Source organism: Hyperoodon ampullatus, assembly GCF_949752795.1.
Source record: "Hyperoodon ampullatus genome assembly, chromosome: 7".
Classification (NCBI taxonomy): Eukaryota; Metazoa; Chordata; class Mammalia; order Artiodactyla; family Ziphiidae; genus Hyperoodon; species Hyperoodon ampullatus.
The window spans coordinates 11,147,204-11,164,086 of record NC_136920.1 but is presented as its reverse complement, the minus strand read 5'-3'; the positions used below and the strand labels follow the sequence as shown (position 1 = coordinate 11,164,086).

Sequence of the window (16,883 nt, the reverse complement as noted above, 5' to 3'; positions counted from 1 at the left end):
AAATAGAGGAGATGGAATTAGTGGAGCCTGGCGGGGAGGACCACCATCGGAAGTTGGAACCACAGCAGCCTAATCCAGTAGGAGGTGGTACCACAGGGGAGCCTCGCCTGCTGCTGGAGACCTGCCAGAGCCCGAGGAAGAGAGAGAAAGAGAAGAAGTAACCTGGCTTTTTCATACCTCCTAACTTCCAGTCTCCTGCCACTGTCTCCCATTGGCCAAACCCAAGCCTGAAAGGCAGCTGTCCTGGAAGCGTGAGAAACTGCACCCTGCAAGGCAATACAGAGCAGAGCAGAAGCGCAAGGAAGGGATCTGTAGCAAAAGGGTAGAGAACAACCATTAGATAGAAATAGGTTAAACAGGCTTGGTAATACCTTTATTTGTAAAACCTTTAAAGTACTGGATACATGTGAAAGTAACAAAATCATTCACTTAAAACCATACTGTAGTCCACATAAACTAGTTAACATCTCCCCTCCCACCCCAACCTACTACATTATTCTGATTACTACTGTGTCTGGTCTAATACCGTGGCATTTTAAGACGGATTTTCAGTGTCAGGCATGTTCTCCACTGAAATTTCATGAGGGCTTCTACAGCAGAGGGAGATGCCCATTCTATGTCACAGAGGTCAAAGCTCAGCCACAATAGAATTATGGTGCAGCAGCGTCATGGCAACTGGACCAGCGTGGAGCTGGAGCTCTCAAGGACTTCTGCGTGACCTGTGGGGAGGGTCACAATCTCTGGACTCACTTTTAAAAAATGTAAATCACAACCCTCGGGGTGGTTTACGCGCGCCCACAACACTCCACTTGGCTCTTCATCTTTTCATTCCCTTGTCCAGAAGGCTCCACAATGTTTTTTGAAATAAAGGATGAAATTGTCTAAGAAAACAGATAACGTACCCAAGATCACAGAGCTAGCGAATCGGAAGGAATTCATTCTCTACTCTTCCCACGCCAAGGCGCTTTCCGCTCCCCCACCGGTTCTTTTCGCGCCCCAGACATCCTCTGGCGGAGGAAGGCTTGTTCAGGGAAAGGCAAGAGAGGCCCCGCTCAAAATCCTGGGGCACTTGGTAGCGCTCTTCGTGCCAGCCAACGTGCCCGACTGGCGTCTCAATGAAGGGCGGACCCGCCAGGCTCGGCCGGCCGGCTCAGGACGCTCCCGGCTCGGGGGAGCTCAGGGTCCTCTCCCGCGGGCCCAAGACCCCCACCTGCGCGCCGGGGGACAGCCGGAAGCAAGCTGCCCTGCCCGCCCCCTGCGGGTCGCGGGGTTTCTAACGGAGCCGCGTGCCCGGGGCGGGGCCACGCGCGATTGGCCGCTCGGAGTTGGGGGCGGGCCCGCAGCGGGCCGGCCGGGAGGGCGCCGACAATGAGCCTCCATAAAAGGGAGCGGCGGGGGTCTAGAGACCAGGATTGAGCCCTCCCCCCCGGGGTCCCGACGCTCTAGGTATCGGGGAGGCCCAGACGCGCCCGTCGCAGGCCGGGCCGGCGAGCGGCGGGCGGCGGGGAGGGGGCTGCACGGGGCGGGAGGCGGCCGCCGGCTTGCGCTCAGGCCTGCGCGCCAGTCCTCCGGCGTCCGGTCACTCAGAGCCCCCCCGGCCGCGCCATGGCCCTGAAGGCCGAGGGCGCCGCGCTCGACTGCTTCGAGGTGACCCTCAAATGCGAGGAAGGGGAGGACGACGAGGAGGCCATGGTGGTGGCCGTAATCCCGCGGCCCGAGCCGATGCTCAGAGGTGAGAATGGGAGGGGAATCCCACTTCCGCGTCACGGTCCGGGGCTCGGGCTTCCCCCTCACACCAGTCGGGGGTCTGGGTACCCCCTCCCGCACCTCCAGTCTGGGGCTCAAGCGCCCCCACTCCACTCCGGCCTGGTGCCCGGGCGCCCCCTTCCCCCTTGTCTGAGGTACTGGCGCCCTCTTGTTCCACCCCCAGCGGGGTTTGGAATCTCAGGCCTCCCCGAATTCCCCCTCCCCCGCCCAGGGTCTGGAGCCTTCGATCCACGCCCCGCGAGCTCCGGATCTTCCGGTGCCCGAGCGCCCCCTCGCCCGGGCCCAGCACGACGGCTTCGAGGTGACGCTGGCGGGTCCCACCCCCTCCCCCCTCTCCCTCCCCTCCCCCCCCTCTCCCCCTCCCCCCTCTCTCCCCCCTCTCCCTCCCCTCTCCCTCCCCTCCCCCTCCCCTCCCCCCTCTCTCCCCCCCCCCCCACCGCGGAGGCAGAGGCAGAGGCAGGCCCAGGGGCCAGGCCGTGTTCTCGGCCGAGGGCCGAGGGCCGAGGGGCGGCAGGGCCTTCACGCCGGAGCTAGCGGCCCCGCACCTTGGTGTCCGGAGCTATTCGGTGGGTGGAGGCAGGCGCCGCTGCAGCCCGCCAAAAGGTGGATTTTAAGGGCGCTCCGTGCAGAAAGCTTTCCTACGCCCCCCTCACCATCCCCGGGCCTTGCACTTGCATAAGCCACAGGTGTCAGATTCTAGCGCTGCAAGGGTGAAGGGGGTTGCATAGGACACCTAGTTTTGGAAAAGGAGTGCTTGCTACGGGCGCCCTCAGCCACTCTAGAAGGGGATTGGCCTCGGGAAGGGGTTTGAGGAGCAGTCTGGGAGCACTCGCTTTCCCCTCCTCCCTCACCGATTTCAACAGTCCTCAGGATCTTGCAAACCGTTAGAAAACAAAGAGCCACCTTAGTGGAAGACACACTATTCATGAAAATGCAAAATCTTTTCATTCCTAGATACCCCGTCCCTCAGGGGGACAGTACCCAAAAGGTTAAGAGCAAGGCCGTTCATTTAGCCTCAGCAGGACATGGTGATGTCTCCCTCCTTTTTGGAATCAAGAGTGCTATAAAATGAGGGAAATAAAGGCCACTACCCTTCTCAGAGCTTTCGATCCAAAAGAGAGGTTCTTTCTGTACTTCTGCTAACATTTCTCGAGTGCTCAGTGCCAGGCTGTCTCAGTTAACCCTCTCAACAACCCTGCGAGAGCATCCTCCTTCCCCAGAGAAGTGAATTCATTCAACAAGTGTTTGGGGGCACCTCTTATATGTCAGGCACTGTTTTAGGCTGGGCATGCTAATCGCTATAAAGAAAGTCGAAACTCTGCTCTTCTGAAACATATATGTAGATACTAATGACCAGAGATAAATGAAGATAAATAAATGTATAGCATGTCAGGTGGTTCAGAGAACAGGAAATCAAAGTAAGGAGAAAAGAGTGAGGGTGTTTCATTTGGAATATCAAGTGGTCGGGAAAGCCTTCTCTAATAAGGTGAATTTTGAACACAGACCAAAGGAAGCGAGGGAGAGAACCCTGTAGATAATTGGAGGTTAAGAATTTTCAGCAGAGAGAATAGCAAGTACAAAGGTCCTGAAGCAGAAGCTTCTTGAAAGATTTGGGGTGGGAAAGAAAAACAGACGAATTCAAGGTTTTTGGCTTGAGCGACTGGAAGGATGGACTTCCCATATGCCGAGATGGGAAGACTGGAGTGCAGGCCTGCGGGAGACGGGGAGTTAAGGTTTGAACATGGCAAGTTTGAGAAGTTTATGACACATTCAAGCACAGATGTCAGATGGTAAGTAAGGCATGTAAATCTAAATTTCCTGGGAGAGTCTGGTTAGAGGTATAGACATGGGAGTTGTCAGCAGGCAGGCACTGGGCTGAGACCATCAGAGGAAGGAGGTAGATAAAGATGGGGTCCCAGGACGGTTGTGGAATGCTCCAGTGATTCCAGTTTGGAGACTGAGTCATTCCTCATCAAACACTGCTGAATGCCCCTACATGCCAGGCACTGTGCCGAGTGCTGGAGATACAGTTGTGAAGGATCAAAAATCCATGCTGTCTTGGACCTACAGTGTAATCAGGAGACAAAGGGAACGAGTAGGAAATGAAGCAGTGAGGGGAACAGGGAGCGCAGGTGGGGCAGATGGCAGCTTTCTAAGGGACGGCGGACAAGCCTTGGGTGAGAAGACGACTCTGTTCCAGAGAAGGGACTGGCACGGGTGCCCGAAAAAGAGCCCCAGTGAAGTAAGAGAAGAACCAATAGAAGGTGGTGCCCTGGAGTCCAAGGGACAAAAATCAAGATGGAAGAAGCCATCTGTCAAAGGACAAAGTTGAAGAGCTGACCGCTGGGTTTAGCACTGGTGACCTTGACAAGAACTGTTTTGGAGGAGTGGTGGGAAAGAAAGCCCAACTGCAACCAAGGGATTCCTGCCCACGGTCACATGGGAGAGGGCTACAACCCAGCCTTGGAGCTAGACCTTCTGAGACCAAGCCGGTTCTCAGACCCATTTCAAATGCCACCTCTTCCAGGTAGTCCCCAGGTGTTAGGGTCTCCCATATTTGTCTTTCTCTCCATCTTCTCAGGTGGGAGGGAGGTGCAGCGACAAGGGATCAGAAGCTCTGAGCTGCCAGGCTAACGTGGGTCTGAGCCTGCATCCTTTGCTGAGCTGAGAAGGGTTCCCATCCTGTCGGAGCTTATGGTCCACATGCACAGGGAACAGATGCTGTGTCGACCAGTAGGGACGAGCGAGGTCACTGCTGCAAAGGCTTTGGGAGGGGAGGCTATTTCCGACAGGATGGGAGGCCTCTTGAAGGGGCCTCAGCAAGTGGAGGAACAGGCATGGATGCCATTCACTGACCCGAGAAGGCTCATTGAGCGTCTCCTCTCCTATGTGCCAGGCCCTGCGGGGACAGAAAGATGACAAAATTTACCATTCTTGTCCTCAAGGAAGTGCTTTGCCGTGGCCTGGTAGTCGCACGTGGATATAATCACCTGCCAGGGGTGGGAGGTCAGGAAGGCTTCCCAGGGCTGAGGTTTTGAGCAGGGCCGTGAAGGAAGTAGAGGACTTTGCCAGACTGATGGGCTGCCGAGGCCGAAGACAGGCAGGAACGCAGTCTGTTGGAAATACCTGTTGGGCCTGTGGTCCGAGACTAGATTGAGGTAGCAGGATGCCGAGGCATGTAGGCTGTGTTTACCGTGGCTAGTGCCTTGTGGGCTCCAGGGGAAGGGAGAAAGAGACTCTAGGTGGGAAAGTTCCTTCCCTACATATGCCACCAGGTTTGGGGAATCCTGTTCTCTGTATTGTTGGTTGTGGGCACCTTTACTGACAGTCCCCACCTCCTCCTCTCCCTCCGTAGTGGCCCAGCAGGAGAAGACCCCACCGCCGAGGCCCAGCCTGCTAGAGGCAGGCGGCGATGGCTGTGAGGAGCCCAGGCAGCAGGTGTCTTGGGAGCAGGAGTTCCTGGTGGGGAACAGCCCGGGAGGCAGCGGGCGGGCGCTGTGCATGGTGTGTGGGGCCGAGATCCAGGCCCCCTCGGCGGACACGGCACGCGCCCACATCCTGGAGCAGCACCCTCACACCCTGGACCTGAGCCCTTCTGAGAAGAGCAATATCCTGGAGGCCTGGAGTGAGGAGGTGGCCCTTTTGCAAGACTTCAGGGCAGAGCAGCTGTCCCCACCTCATTCAGGTAGCTGGGCTGGGGGAGGGGTGGAGGGGGAAGGAAAAGTCAGGACTCTTGTTGCTCACTGGCATCTGCCCCCTTCAGACTCGGGCCAGGAGATCGAAGTGGACCCAGACTCCAACCCGTACCCTGCCGAAATGCCAGCAGAGATTGTCGTTCTCCTCGACTCCGAGGACAAACCCTCCCTCCCTAGAAGGAGCCGGCCCAGGGGACTCCGCCCTCTGGAGCTTCCTGGTCAGTCATCCCAAAGCCTCAGAGGCTGAGTTGCGGGGAGGGGAAGCATGGGCCCTGCCATCTGGGTGGAGAGAGGCTGCTGGGCAGGTACCTTCAGCAGCCCTGTGGTTACGGCAATCAGGCCTCTTAAAAAGGTCTTGTCTTTTGCAGCGGCCCCTGTCCCAGAGCCGGTAAGCAAGAAGCCACGTGGTCAGAGATGGAAGGAGCCCCCTGGGGAGGAGCCGGTCAGAAAGAAAAGAGGCAGACCCATGACCAAAACCCTGGACCTGGACCCAGACCCGGACCCAGGTGAAGGCGAGGAAGGTGTGGGTTCCAGGAGGAAAGCTAGGACCCTGGCGGGGTGGGGGGATGTGTGGCAGAGGGCACCTGCACCTCAGCTGAGGCCATGGGCTCAGCCCTTGGGAGTCTGACCTCACAGTTCCATCCTGTCCTCCGTTCCAGGTGCCCCCTCACCCGACTCACCCACCGAGACTTTTGCGGCTCCCGCCGAGGTCCGGCACTTCACCGACGGCAGCTTCCCCGCTGGCTTTGTCCTCCAGCTCTTCTCCCACACCCAGCTCAGGGCCTCAGACAGCAAGGACTCGCCCAAAGAGGGGAGAGTGGCAGAAGGAGGTCTTTTGCAGCCAGAAAGCCCCTCCCCAGGTGAGCTCCTGAGAGGGGATGACAAGTGCGGGGTCAGGAAGGCCGCATCCCTGGGGTCTGGCCTCCACGAGGCTGCTTGGCAGCAGAGCCCAGGGTAGAGGTGGCTGGTGCTCCAGTCCCCTGGGAGAGGGGCCGAGAGCAGGTGGATTTAAATACAGCGGCCAGCCAGAGAGCTGAGTTTTTTGCGAGCTCCTTGGCAGTGTCCTGGCTGGTTGTTAGGTTGGGTTAGGTCAGTGCTCCCCAAAGCCCGACACCCATCACCACAGTTAAGGTTGATTCCAGCTGGAGCCTGAGGTGCCCACCTTGGCCCTGGTGGACCAGGGGCCTAAATGGGACCGATAGCAGAATAGACGGGGCGAACACTCAGCAGACACCTCAGCTCAGTTTACGTCTAATAATAGCAGTAAGCGCTTGTGTTTTTATCATGTTCTCCGATTTTAAGAAACTTTGATATGCAGCTCATCAAGACCTTATAAAAGTATCTTTTCCAGATGGACCGACTGAGTCTCAGAGAGATGGTTCCTCCTCTACGGTCCTTGTATTCATTTTCTGAGACTGCCATAACAAACTACCACAAACTTCGTGGCTTACAACAACACAGATATACTACTTTTTAGTCCCGGAGGTCAGAGGACTGGAACAGGTCTCACTGGGCTACAATCAGGGTGTCAGCAGGGCTGAGTTTCTTTCTGGCTCCTAAAGGAGGAAGTCTTGCCTCTTCCAGCTTCTAGCAGCCGCCTGTATTCCTTGGCTTGTGCCCTCCTTCCATCTTCAAAGCAGGCCATGGCCAGTGCAGTCTTTCTCAGGATGCCATTTTTGGGTCTGACTCTTCTGCCTTCTCCTTCCCCTTTAAAGACCCTTGTGATTACACTGAGCCCACCCAGATCATCCAGATCTCTATTTTATTTTAAAGTTGGCTGATTAACAATGTCAGTTCCATCTGTAGTCTTAATTCTCTCTTGCCGTGTAAGATACCATATTCACAGGTCCTGGGGATTAGGACTTGAACATCTTTGAAGGACCGGTACACTGCTACCACAGTCACGTAACCTAGCAGTAGCAGAATTGAGATGAGACTGTCCTGTGTTCCAGCAGGGCAGGGCTGAGCCTGGTTCCTCTCTCTCTTTATCTTGCCAGGCCAGGCCCTGCTCGTAGCATCTTAGACGCAAAAAATGGTTTTGTTTTTTTTTTTTTTTGGCTGCGTTGGATCGTCGTTGCTGCGCACGGGCTTTCTCTAGTTGTGGCGAGCGGGGGCTACTCTTCATTGCGGTGGCTTCTCTTGTTGCAGAGCACAGGCTCTAGGCGCGCGGGCTTCAGTAGTTGTGGCTCACGGGCTCAGTAGTTGTGGCTCGCGGGCTCTAGAGCGCAGGCTCAGTAATTGTGATGCACAGGCCTAGTTGCTCCGCGGCGTGTGGAATCTTCCCGGACCAGGGCTCGAACCCGCGTCCCCTGCATTGTCAGGCAGACTCTTAACCACTGTGCCACCAGGGAAGCCCCAGAAAGTGGTTCTTGAAGGAGTGAATGTGTGACACACAGAGTGCCTCGTCCCGCCTGCCTGAAATGGGCATTTGGAGTTGGAGCCCTGAGAAAGATGGCACACGGGGTGCTGGAGGCTCCCCAGAGCAGGGCTCTCAGAAAGGAGGTGTACTTTTTGCCTAAAGAAAAAGGCAAACCTGTCACTTCAGCCCACATCACTCAGTGGTGACCACTGTCAAAAATTTGGCTTGCGTCCTTCAGACCTTTTACAAAGCTCTGTGTGCACGTCTCTGCACGTGTGCTTTCATCTATTTATTTTTTACCACTTTTTCTAGTCTGGAGGCAGGCCTCACCCCTGTGAGGTTTTAACTGTCTCAGGTTTCAGCTTGAGTCACCTTCCCGTCCTGCTTCCCCAGGACCATGCTCTGCATGGACTTGAGTGTTTCCCAGGCCCCCTCGTATTGTCAGTGGACCCCTGCTCTAAATGGCTGATCTCTTCCACTGGCTGATGAGTCTTCTGGTTTCATTCTTGAAAGTGGGGCCTTTATTTTGACCCCTGGAGTACCCTGTGCCCAAACCCCACCTGTGTGGAGTGACCAGTAGGTGAGAAGGGCATCCTTGAGATCTCAGGTTTATTTGGGGTGAGTGGGCAAAGCCTGAGATTTGGGGTTCAGCAAGCTGATTGAATGATGTGAGAGGGATGGAGGGGGCTGAGAGGTGTTCCCGGCAGAGGCAGGGACCTAGGGAGGTTGGAGACAGTCCAGAAACTGCAGGAGGTACTAAGTGACACAGCAGCAAGTGTTCCTGCAGCCCAGCTATGGGAAATGACAGGAGTGCCATAGCCTTTGTCCCCACGAAACTCACAGTCTGCCTAAGGGTACAAGTCAGCAAATAGAGAATAGTGTGGTGCCCACGATGGTTCTGTGCAGAGCACAGGCTCCAGACCAGTGGTTTTAGGTTGGTTTGGGGTTTTAAGTACCCAAAGCTCAGATTTCTCAGAAACCTGTGAGGCTTCAACCAGAATGTCTCTACTTTGAGTTGTTTTCTTCATTGAAGCTCTCCAAAGATCTTATTTGAGTAAAGATCCTACCACTTTAAATCAAGGATATAAAAGTTGGGGGGCGGGGAGTCACTGTGGTCAGGTCAGCTGACCTGATGGATATGTGTGTCAAGCAGTCAGGGACGACTTGGCTGGACTTCCAGGGGCCTCCCAGGCTGAAGGTGGGGAAGGCATCCTGGCCAGGAGAGGAGATGAGCCCTGAGGGCCCACTCACAGACAGTGGAAAAAAGCCTCCTGCTGGGGTGTGTGTGTGTGCGCGCACGTGTGTGTGTGTGCAGATAGTGGAAAAAAGCCTCTTTGTCCTGCTGGTGTGTGTGTGTGTGTGTCAGCACCTAGAACAGGACCTGGTGTGTGTGTGTGTGTGTGTGAGCACCTAGAACAGGGCCTCTGTGTGTGTGTGTGTCAGCACCTAGAACAGGGCCTGGTTGTGTGTGTGTGTGTGTGTGTGTGTGTGTGAGCACCTAGAACAGGGCCTCTGTGTGTGCGTGTGTGTGTGTGTGTCGGCACCTAGAACAGGGCCTGGTGTGTGTGTGTGTGTGTGTGTGTGTGTGAGCACCTAGAACAGGGCCTGTGTGTGTGTGTGTGTCAGCACCTAGAACAGGGCCTGGTGTGTGTGTGTGTGTGTGTGAGTGTGAGAGAGAGCACCTAGAACAGGGCCTCTGTGTGTGTGTGTGTGTGTGTGTGTGTATGTGTGTGTGTGTGTATGTGTGTGTGAGCACCTAGAGCAGGGCCTGGCAGCAAGAAAGCCCTCAGGGAAGGTTTTTTGACAGATGAGGGGATGGCGGCTGCCTTCACTTGTCATTCTGGTGGTGACATTTCCAGAGTCTCTGCTCAGAGACAAGCCTTAGTGAGAAACGAGAGAAGTGGGCCCCAGCCACCCCCTGGGGAAGGTGTACACATTTACACACACATGCACAAGTGTGGAGGAAGGGGAGAGGGATGAAGCTGGGGAAGCAGACCAGTTTGGGCCAGAAGAGAAGTAGAGGTGGTTCTGGGGTTGGGGTGCTGCAGCTTGTCCCAGGGACAGAGAAGTTCTCTTGGCTTGCTCTCTGATGGCCTGGGGCTCTGCTCATGCACTGCTTCTGAAAGAAGATCTCTCTACCGCACCTCAGGCCTCGCTCTCCTGAAACTCCCCTCCCCACCACCCACCCCTTTGCCCTCCCTGCTATCAGGAAGAATTGGCACTTAATTCCAATGTACTGAGTTCTTTTAATGTATTTTTTCCTGAAATCCACAGGGCCACCTTATAAAGGATTTTTTTTTTTTTTTTTGCTGTACGCGGGCCTCTCACTGTTGTGGCCTCTCCCGTTGCGGAGCACAGGCTCCGGATGCGCAGGCTCAGCGGCCATGGCTCACAGGCCCAGCCGCTCCACGGCATGTGGGATCTTCCCGGACCGGGGCACGAACCCATGTTCCCTGCATCGGCAGGCGGACTCTCAACCACTGCGCCACCAGGGAAGCCCTAAAGGATTATTATGTCCACTTTACAGAAGAGGAAACTGAGCCTTGGGCAGGTGTGTTTCTCCCATGCGGCACCCCGCCTGCAATGAGGGCCAGGAATCAATTCTCCGTCAGACCAGGAGCTGTTCTTTTCTCTGGGTCTTCCCCATCAGCCTATGCAAAGCTGTTGTTTCTCCCTTCTTGACCCCTCTTCCTGTCGTAGCCACTGTCCCATTTATCCCCAAGCCTTTTCAGCAAAGCTGGAGAGCTCTTCTATACTGTCTCCAGTCTGTCTTTAGAAGCCACTTGAGTCAAACTCATGCTCACCACCCGACACCAAAATGGCTTTTTTGGCAACATTGCCGTTGACTTCATAAAGTTAGATCTGGTGGTCAGTTCTCAGTCCTTATCTTTCCTGACCTGGCAAAAACAAGGAACCCCTCCCTCCTTCCCTCCTTCCTGGAGACTCTTTCTGCCCTTGGCCTCTCAGGCAGCAGCATGCCTGGGTTGCACCTGCCTCTCTTGCTTGTTCTTTCCTAGCTCCCCAAGTGGGATCCTATGTTTATTTTTCTTCCCGTTTCTAGAAGATACGCTCCTTTGGGTCAGGATGTTTGCCTGTTTCATTTATTGTAATATCCCCAGTGCCCAGCACAGAATAGGTGCTCCTTCTGTATTTGGTGGATGAATGAATGACCCAACCGTGGGTCAGGATCTGCACTCACGCCCTGGGTGATCCCTTCCAGGCTCACAGCTTGAAGGACAGTTCTTGTGCTCACAGTCCCGCCTTTCTCCTCTACCCCAGACCTCTCCCTTCGGTTCCAGCCTCTCTCTTACCCATATGACGTGTCTGATTGGTTGCCTAAAAGATCCCCCAAACTCGGAGTTTCTGACGGCGTTTCTGAACGGAACCCCCAGTCTCCTCCCTTCACCTCCAGCCACTCTATTCGCCCCCAGTCTTCCCTTCCCCAGGGAGCTGGCAGCCCCGTTCTTCAGTTTGCTTGGACCAAACCCTCAGTCATCTTCTGTCTCTCTCAGACCCCACATCCGTCCATCAGCAAATCCTGTTAGCCCCACCTCCAAGATGCTCAGAATTGACCCCCCTGTCACTACCCCTACTGCTGCTACTTTCATCCAAGCTTCCTTAACAACCTTTGAACTTGTCTCCTAGCTTCTGATCTTTGCCCTCTGTGCCAGAGCCCCTGTTGAAACACAAGTGGAATCCTGGCACTGCTCTGCTCAGAGCCCTCCAGCACCGTCGCTGTCGCACTTCAGATAAAAGTCAGAGTCCTCGTGGAGACCGGTGGTCCTCAAACCAGAATCTTCACCTCTCCTGCCCACCAGGGCATCTGCATTTGCTCTTCCTCCCGTCAGGAACGCTGTTCCCCAGCTAGACACGCCGCTGACTCCTTGCTTCCTGTATGTTTTGCTCACACATCAGCTCTGTGAGGCCCTCCCTGCTACCCCGTCCCCTTCCCTGGTGTACTTTTTTACTTTGCTTCTGTCTGTATATATTACATTGCATTCTTGCTTTGTTCATCCTGTTTATTGGCTCTCACCACTGGAATGTATATTCCAGGAAGGCCACTTGGCCTGCTCCACGTTCTGGGGAACCCCCAGCAACTGGACTAGTGTTGGGCACAGTATAGTTGCCCAGTAAATTATTGTTGAATTAAGGAGCCAGTGAGTAGGCTCCACCTGCCCTCAAGGAGCTTAGAGTTTGTCAGGGAGACAAACCAGCTCATGTGACTACAAAGCAGAGTTTGTTCGGTCGCACGACCCCGTGGCCGCCGTTGAGTCATTTTAAATCTCGGCAAACAGTACAGCAAAATTGTACCTGTTTTCTCTGCCAGATTTTAAATCACTGGGTCTCTAGAAACAGTGCAGAAGAAAACCACAAATAATACAGACACCGCAGCAGTTACAATCACCGTTTTCTGGCTTTGTTTTTTGATGTAACTTTTGCACATGCCCACGCCGAACCGGACATTTTGGTACCTAAACGGTGGCTGTCAGCAGTTCATGTTCCCCTGTCTTAAGGTCTGGTTTTGCCCATTGTGAGTAGCTTCTCCACGCTGCTAAGGTGGACATCTGACCCCTGCGTGGTAGGTATTGACTCGGGAGATGAAGAGCCTGGTTGAGGTTCCAAAGCAGAGCTGGACGTTAACCCAGGACTCTCCGTCCAGTGCTCTCTCCTCCGCCCTGCATATTCACTTGGGAGCTCCTTTGTGGGCACAGTCATGTCTTTTTCTGCTTTGGGGTGTTCCCTACCCCACCGCCTCTGCCCACACAAGGCAGAACCCATCAGGCTAGGGTGCCCAGTAAGTTCTAGATGAGACAGAGTCAGCTGAAGGTAGTTGAGGGGAGCGGAGTACAGCACTAAGCATCCGTGTGCCAGAATACATGAGGGAGGAAGGTTGCAGAGGGCCTGCGCTGATGCCTGCGGAGGCGTGATGCCCTTGTGGTTGGTGCTGGTCCTTGGATGAACTAGGAGCACAGCCTCCCACTGTCGGCGGGCTTCTCCTCAGACCACAGGTCCTGGGCTGTGGAATTGAAGGCCAGGAAATGGGGGTGTGGTTTACAGAGACCCTCGGGGGACATCCTCAAGGTAGATTGTCTGGAGGACCCTGACTCTCTCTCTGCTCCCATCCTTGCCCAGCTCCCCCTCCGGGGCTTCGCGGGACACTGGATCTCCAGGTTATCCGCGTGCGGCTGGAGGAGCCCCCGGCAGTCAGCCTCCTGCAAGACTGGTCCAAGCATCCCCAGGGCACCAAGGGTGTGGGAGCAGGTGACAGCCCAGACTGGCCTGCGGTTCTGTCGGAATCCAGCACCACTGTCGGGGGGCAGCCAGAGGCAGGGAGTGGCCTGTAGGTTCTTGCTTTTCAGGGCAGGGAGAGGAGGCATTGTCTGCCTTCGGCTTATCACTCAGAGCTGCCCAGCTCGGCCACCTGATGGAGAGAGTAAAACTAGGTGCCAAGGCAGGATGGAGGAGAGGAAGGTGGGCAGCATCCGCTATGACTCGGGGACGCTGGAAAAGTCTCCCCGAGGTGAGGCGTGAGGCCAGGCCCTGAGGGGGACGGGGGTGCCGAGGGCTGTCGTTTGGTAGGGCATTGGGCCTATGGAGAACACCCACCCGATCCTTTTGCTGACCCAGACCTCTCTGTCCCCGTGACCTCCTCCCACCTTCTCAGCCCCCCACCATTCTCCCTTGGCACAGTGCCTTACGCAAGAGGTGGTCGTGACGGTGTTGAACTGAGTCCCACTACCTCGGGGGACGCCTCTCCTCCCCCACCCGTTTTGGCTCCTAAACCAGGAGGCCTCCATTACCTCTTCTTCCTGCTCCATCCCTGCAGGTGGCTGAAGCAGCCTACCTGGGGGCTCCGTCACTCACACTCTCCTCTTCACCCCTTTTCCTGTTGTATATATCTCCTTTGTTGACAATAAATTATTTTTTTTTATTAAGAGAGTTCCGTCTGGGCCATCATTGGGGGAAGGGGTTTGCTAGCAGGATATCTGGCCTCCGGGAGCGACCTTGAGGAGGGCTAAGAGGTGGTTCTGGGTGTGAGCCAGAAAGCTGCTGCCCCAGAGGCTGCAACAGGGTCAGGGCAGGCTTTGTTCTGCCAGCAGACCGAGGCTGAGTCAGTTAGCAGGGCACCTCGCCCCTTCCCCTTATCCGTGCCCTCCACATGGGGTCAGAAACACCTTTAACATGTACCTTCTGACTCACTTGGTAAGCCTTTGTAATTACTCACTTTGTAATGACCTTTACAAAGTGCCCTGGCTGTGGCCAGCGTGCAGGGGAAGAGAAGCCTCCCCTCCCCCTGCTCCAGGAAAGGAAGGCAGGCGGTGGGGTCCTGAACGCCCCCAACCTTTCAGCGCTGAACACTCAGCCTCATGGTCTGCCCGCCCTCTCCTTGGCTTAATTACACCAAGCCTTTGGCTGGTTTTCCTGTTCCCCGGACTCGGAGATGGGTCCACTTGGATCTCTTCACCAGATTCCTAACCCCTTATCCTCCTAAATTAACTGTCAACAGCCAAATCTGTGTAGGGTTGTGTTTTTCCTCTTTGGTGAAGGGGGCTCTCGAGAGGCACAGAGGGCTCTCATATCCCAAACTTCACTGTCCCGTTCAGAATCCAGGGGTGAGTGAGGTAAATAGGGCCATCCACCCTCTGCACCTGGACTGCCCCACTGCCCCTGATGGATCCCGTGCAGCCGGGGAGAGGCGGGGCAGAGGCAGGGCTCAAAGGGCAGTTGTTTCTGTGTGACACCAACCCCATCAGGTTTTGAGACTGACCAGAGAGCTGGTCCCTAAATAAGGAAGGGTCTGGGCTTGAGCACGCTGTGCTGTGTGCCTGTCTGAGCGGGTGTCACCCGTGGGCTCAGCCAGGTGTGAGTGATCTCAGCGTGGTTGACTCATGGGAAGTGGTCCTTTCTCCCCATCTGACGAGCTCGGGAGAAAGAGCCCAGGGACATCTGGGGCCCTCTTCCAGGGGAGACCAGAAGATTTGTGGTGTGGTGGGGGGAAAGAGGGCAAGGATTCAGGACCCCTCGTGTCTAGGGCGGCTGCACCAGCGCGGGATGTCAGGGGGCCATAGAACTACCCTGTATCTCTGCCACCATTTCTGCAAATTGGCAAAACTTGCATCCTTCCTAATAGGAAGAAATAAGCAATGCTGAAAGTTTGGCTCTGAAACACAGACTATGAATTGTCACAGGTGGTCGCTGTCCGTCCTTTCAATCGTGTGACTGTGTTTACATTTATACCAATGTGCTTTTAAAACAATGTGGTTGTGTTGCTGGGTGTTGACAGTTGGGAGAACTTATATAAAAGCTCATTGTGCAATTGTGAAGCTAAATACACCTTCGCGGCTGTTAATTATGATTGAAGGTTTGGCCCGCTAGACTGTGAGCTCCTTCTGGGCGAGGGCTGGATTGCATCGACTTCATTTTCCTAGCTCCCTGCATAGGGTCTGGTGCATAGTAGGTGCTTAATAAATGTTTGTCTGGTGCCCTCTTGGTGTGTATTCCTATGCGACGTTTTTGCAGTGCAGGCCGGTCCCTGCAGTGTGGTCCTCTGCACGAGGTGGCTGCCATGGTGACTGCTGGTGACGTGGTTGTTCCATGGCTTAAGCCCCACATCCTGGGTGGCAGGGATCTGCCCAGCCTCAGCCAGGACCCCAGGGACTCCATGAGCATGTGTGGCTGGGAGCTGCCTGTGGGCATCTCTGGGCTTCCAGGGAGAGGCGGAGAGAGTGGAGCCCGGGACGTGGCTCCACCCAGAGTGCAGAAGGGAGTTTCTGAACATAGGTGAAGGATTGCTTGGGGTCCGCCACCTGGGCCAGAGCCACAGCCCTAGAGCCTGTGACACCAATCAAACCTCCTTTGCAAATATCAGCGACCCGAGTGGCTGATGGTGGTGACGTTCTCCAGGTGTGATGCTGAAGTCCAGCCACGACCAAGTGAAGGAGCGGGGGGAAGAGGATGCCGCCGCCCGACCCCTGAGCCGTACCCCCGCCCCTAGTCCCCAGTACTCCTTTGTGCTCTGAAGGCGGCCACCTGCCACCCTTCACAACTGCCCTCCTTGTGGTCCAGTCAGGGAGCTCTTTTTGGAGACCAGTAACAGCCCTGAGGGCAAAGCCAGTCCGAGACCAGGGAAGAAGCAGCCCCTTCCCTCCTTGAAGAGAAACTGCAGTGTGTACGGCCGTGGTTGGAAAGGGGGGAGCACGGTTGGAAAAGGGGGAGGGTCACTGGCTGGGCCCCCATGCAGCGCCCAGTCCTGTCACTGCTCTGGTCCGGACTCCGTGTCTCCTCCAACCCGCTCTCCCTTTCCAGGGGCCCCCCACCCCATTCCTCACACACACAGCCAGGCTGCAGAGTGGCTGGAATGAGGCTGCCTTCAGGGCCCTTTGTGAAGTCCTGCACACCCCTGAGGTGTGGAGGAGGCTGGGGGCTGGGGTGGGAGAGTGTCTCTGAGGGGACTGCAGCCTCTGCGTCTGTCCCCACGGAGGGTCTTTTGGGAAGGGGGCACCCAGCTGACCTCCCCAAGGCAGGATGGAGGCTGCTGCTTGCAGGTGTGACAGGTAAGGTGACTCCACAGCACACCAGTGTGTCTGTTTCCCACCTTCCCGGAACCAGGTGCCTTCATATCACCGAATCTGGCCAGTCCCTTTCTTCCCTCGAGCAAATAGCCTCACTCCGTGGACAGAGTGCACCACGAGAAAGGAAGAGAAAGGAAACAGAGCCACCTTTTTGGCCTCCCTAACACCAACAGCAAAGCCTCAGGTCTCCTCAGGCCCTGCATCTAGGAGGCCCGGGGAAGCAGGGGCTGGGACAAGCACCCTGCAGGGTCAGCTCGCACAGCCGTGGATGAAGGCCCCTGGGCAGCCACGGTGCTGGGAGCTGTGGGGTGCAGACAGGACACCTGCCCTGGTCTCCACTGTGGGTCACCCGACCTTGTGCCCATGATACAGGTGAGGAAACCGAGGCACCTTGAGCTGCATGGGGTACCTTGCCTGCCATCCCAGAGCGGCTAAAGGAGCAGAACCTGGCTGAGCCCAGGTCTGTCTGACTGCAGAGCTGTTGTCTCT

General features: G+C 55.8%; 1 protein-coding gene across 1 annotated transcript; it reads left to right on the top strand.

Annotated features, from left to right (window-relative positions):
* Positions 1-1,605: 1,605 nt before the first annotated feature.
* SPINDOC (spindlin interactor and repressor of chromatin binding) lies at positions 1,606-13,751 on the top strand (the record flags this gene model as incomplete). The annotated part of the gene is made up of 7 exons (XM_079707309.1): positions 1,606-1,732; positions 1,979-2,068; positions 5,123-5,452; positions 5,531-5,680; positions 5,831-5,983; positions 6,122-6,322; positions 12,955-13,751. 7 exons carry the CDS (start codon positions 1,606-1,608, stop codon positions 13,164-13,166), a joined length of 1,263 nt encoding a protein of 420 aa, XP_079563435.1. The 3' UTR covers positions 13,167-13,751.
* Between the last annotated feature and the right edge of the window lie 3,132 nt (positions 13,752-16,883).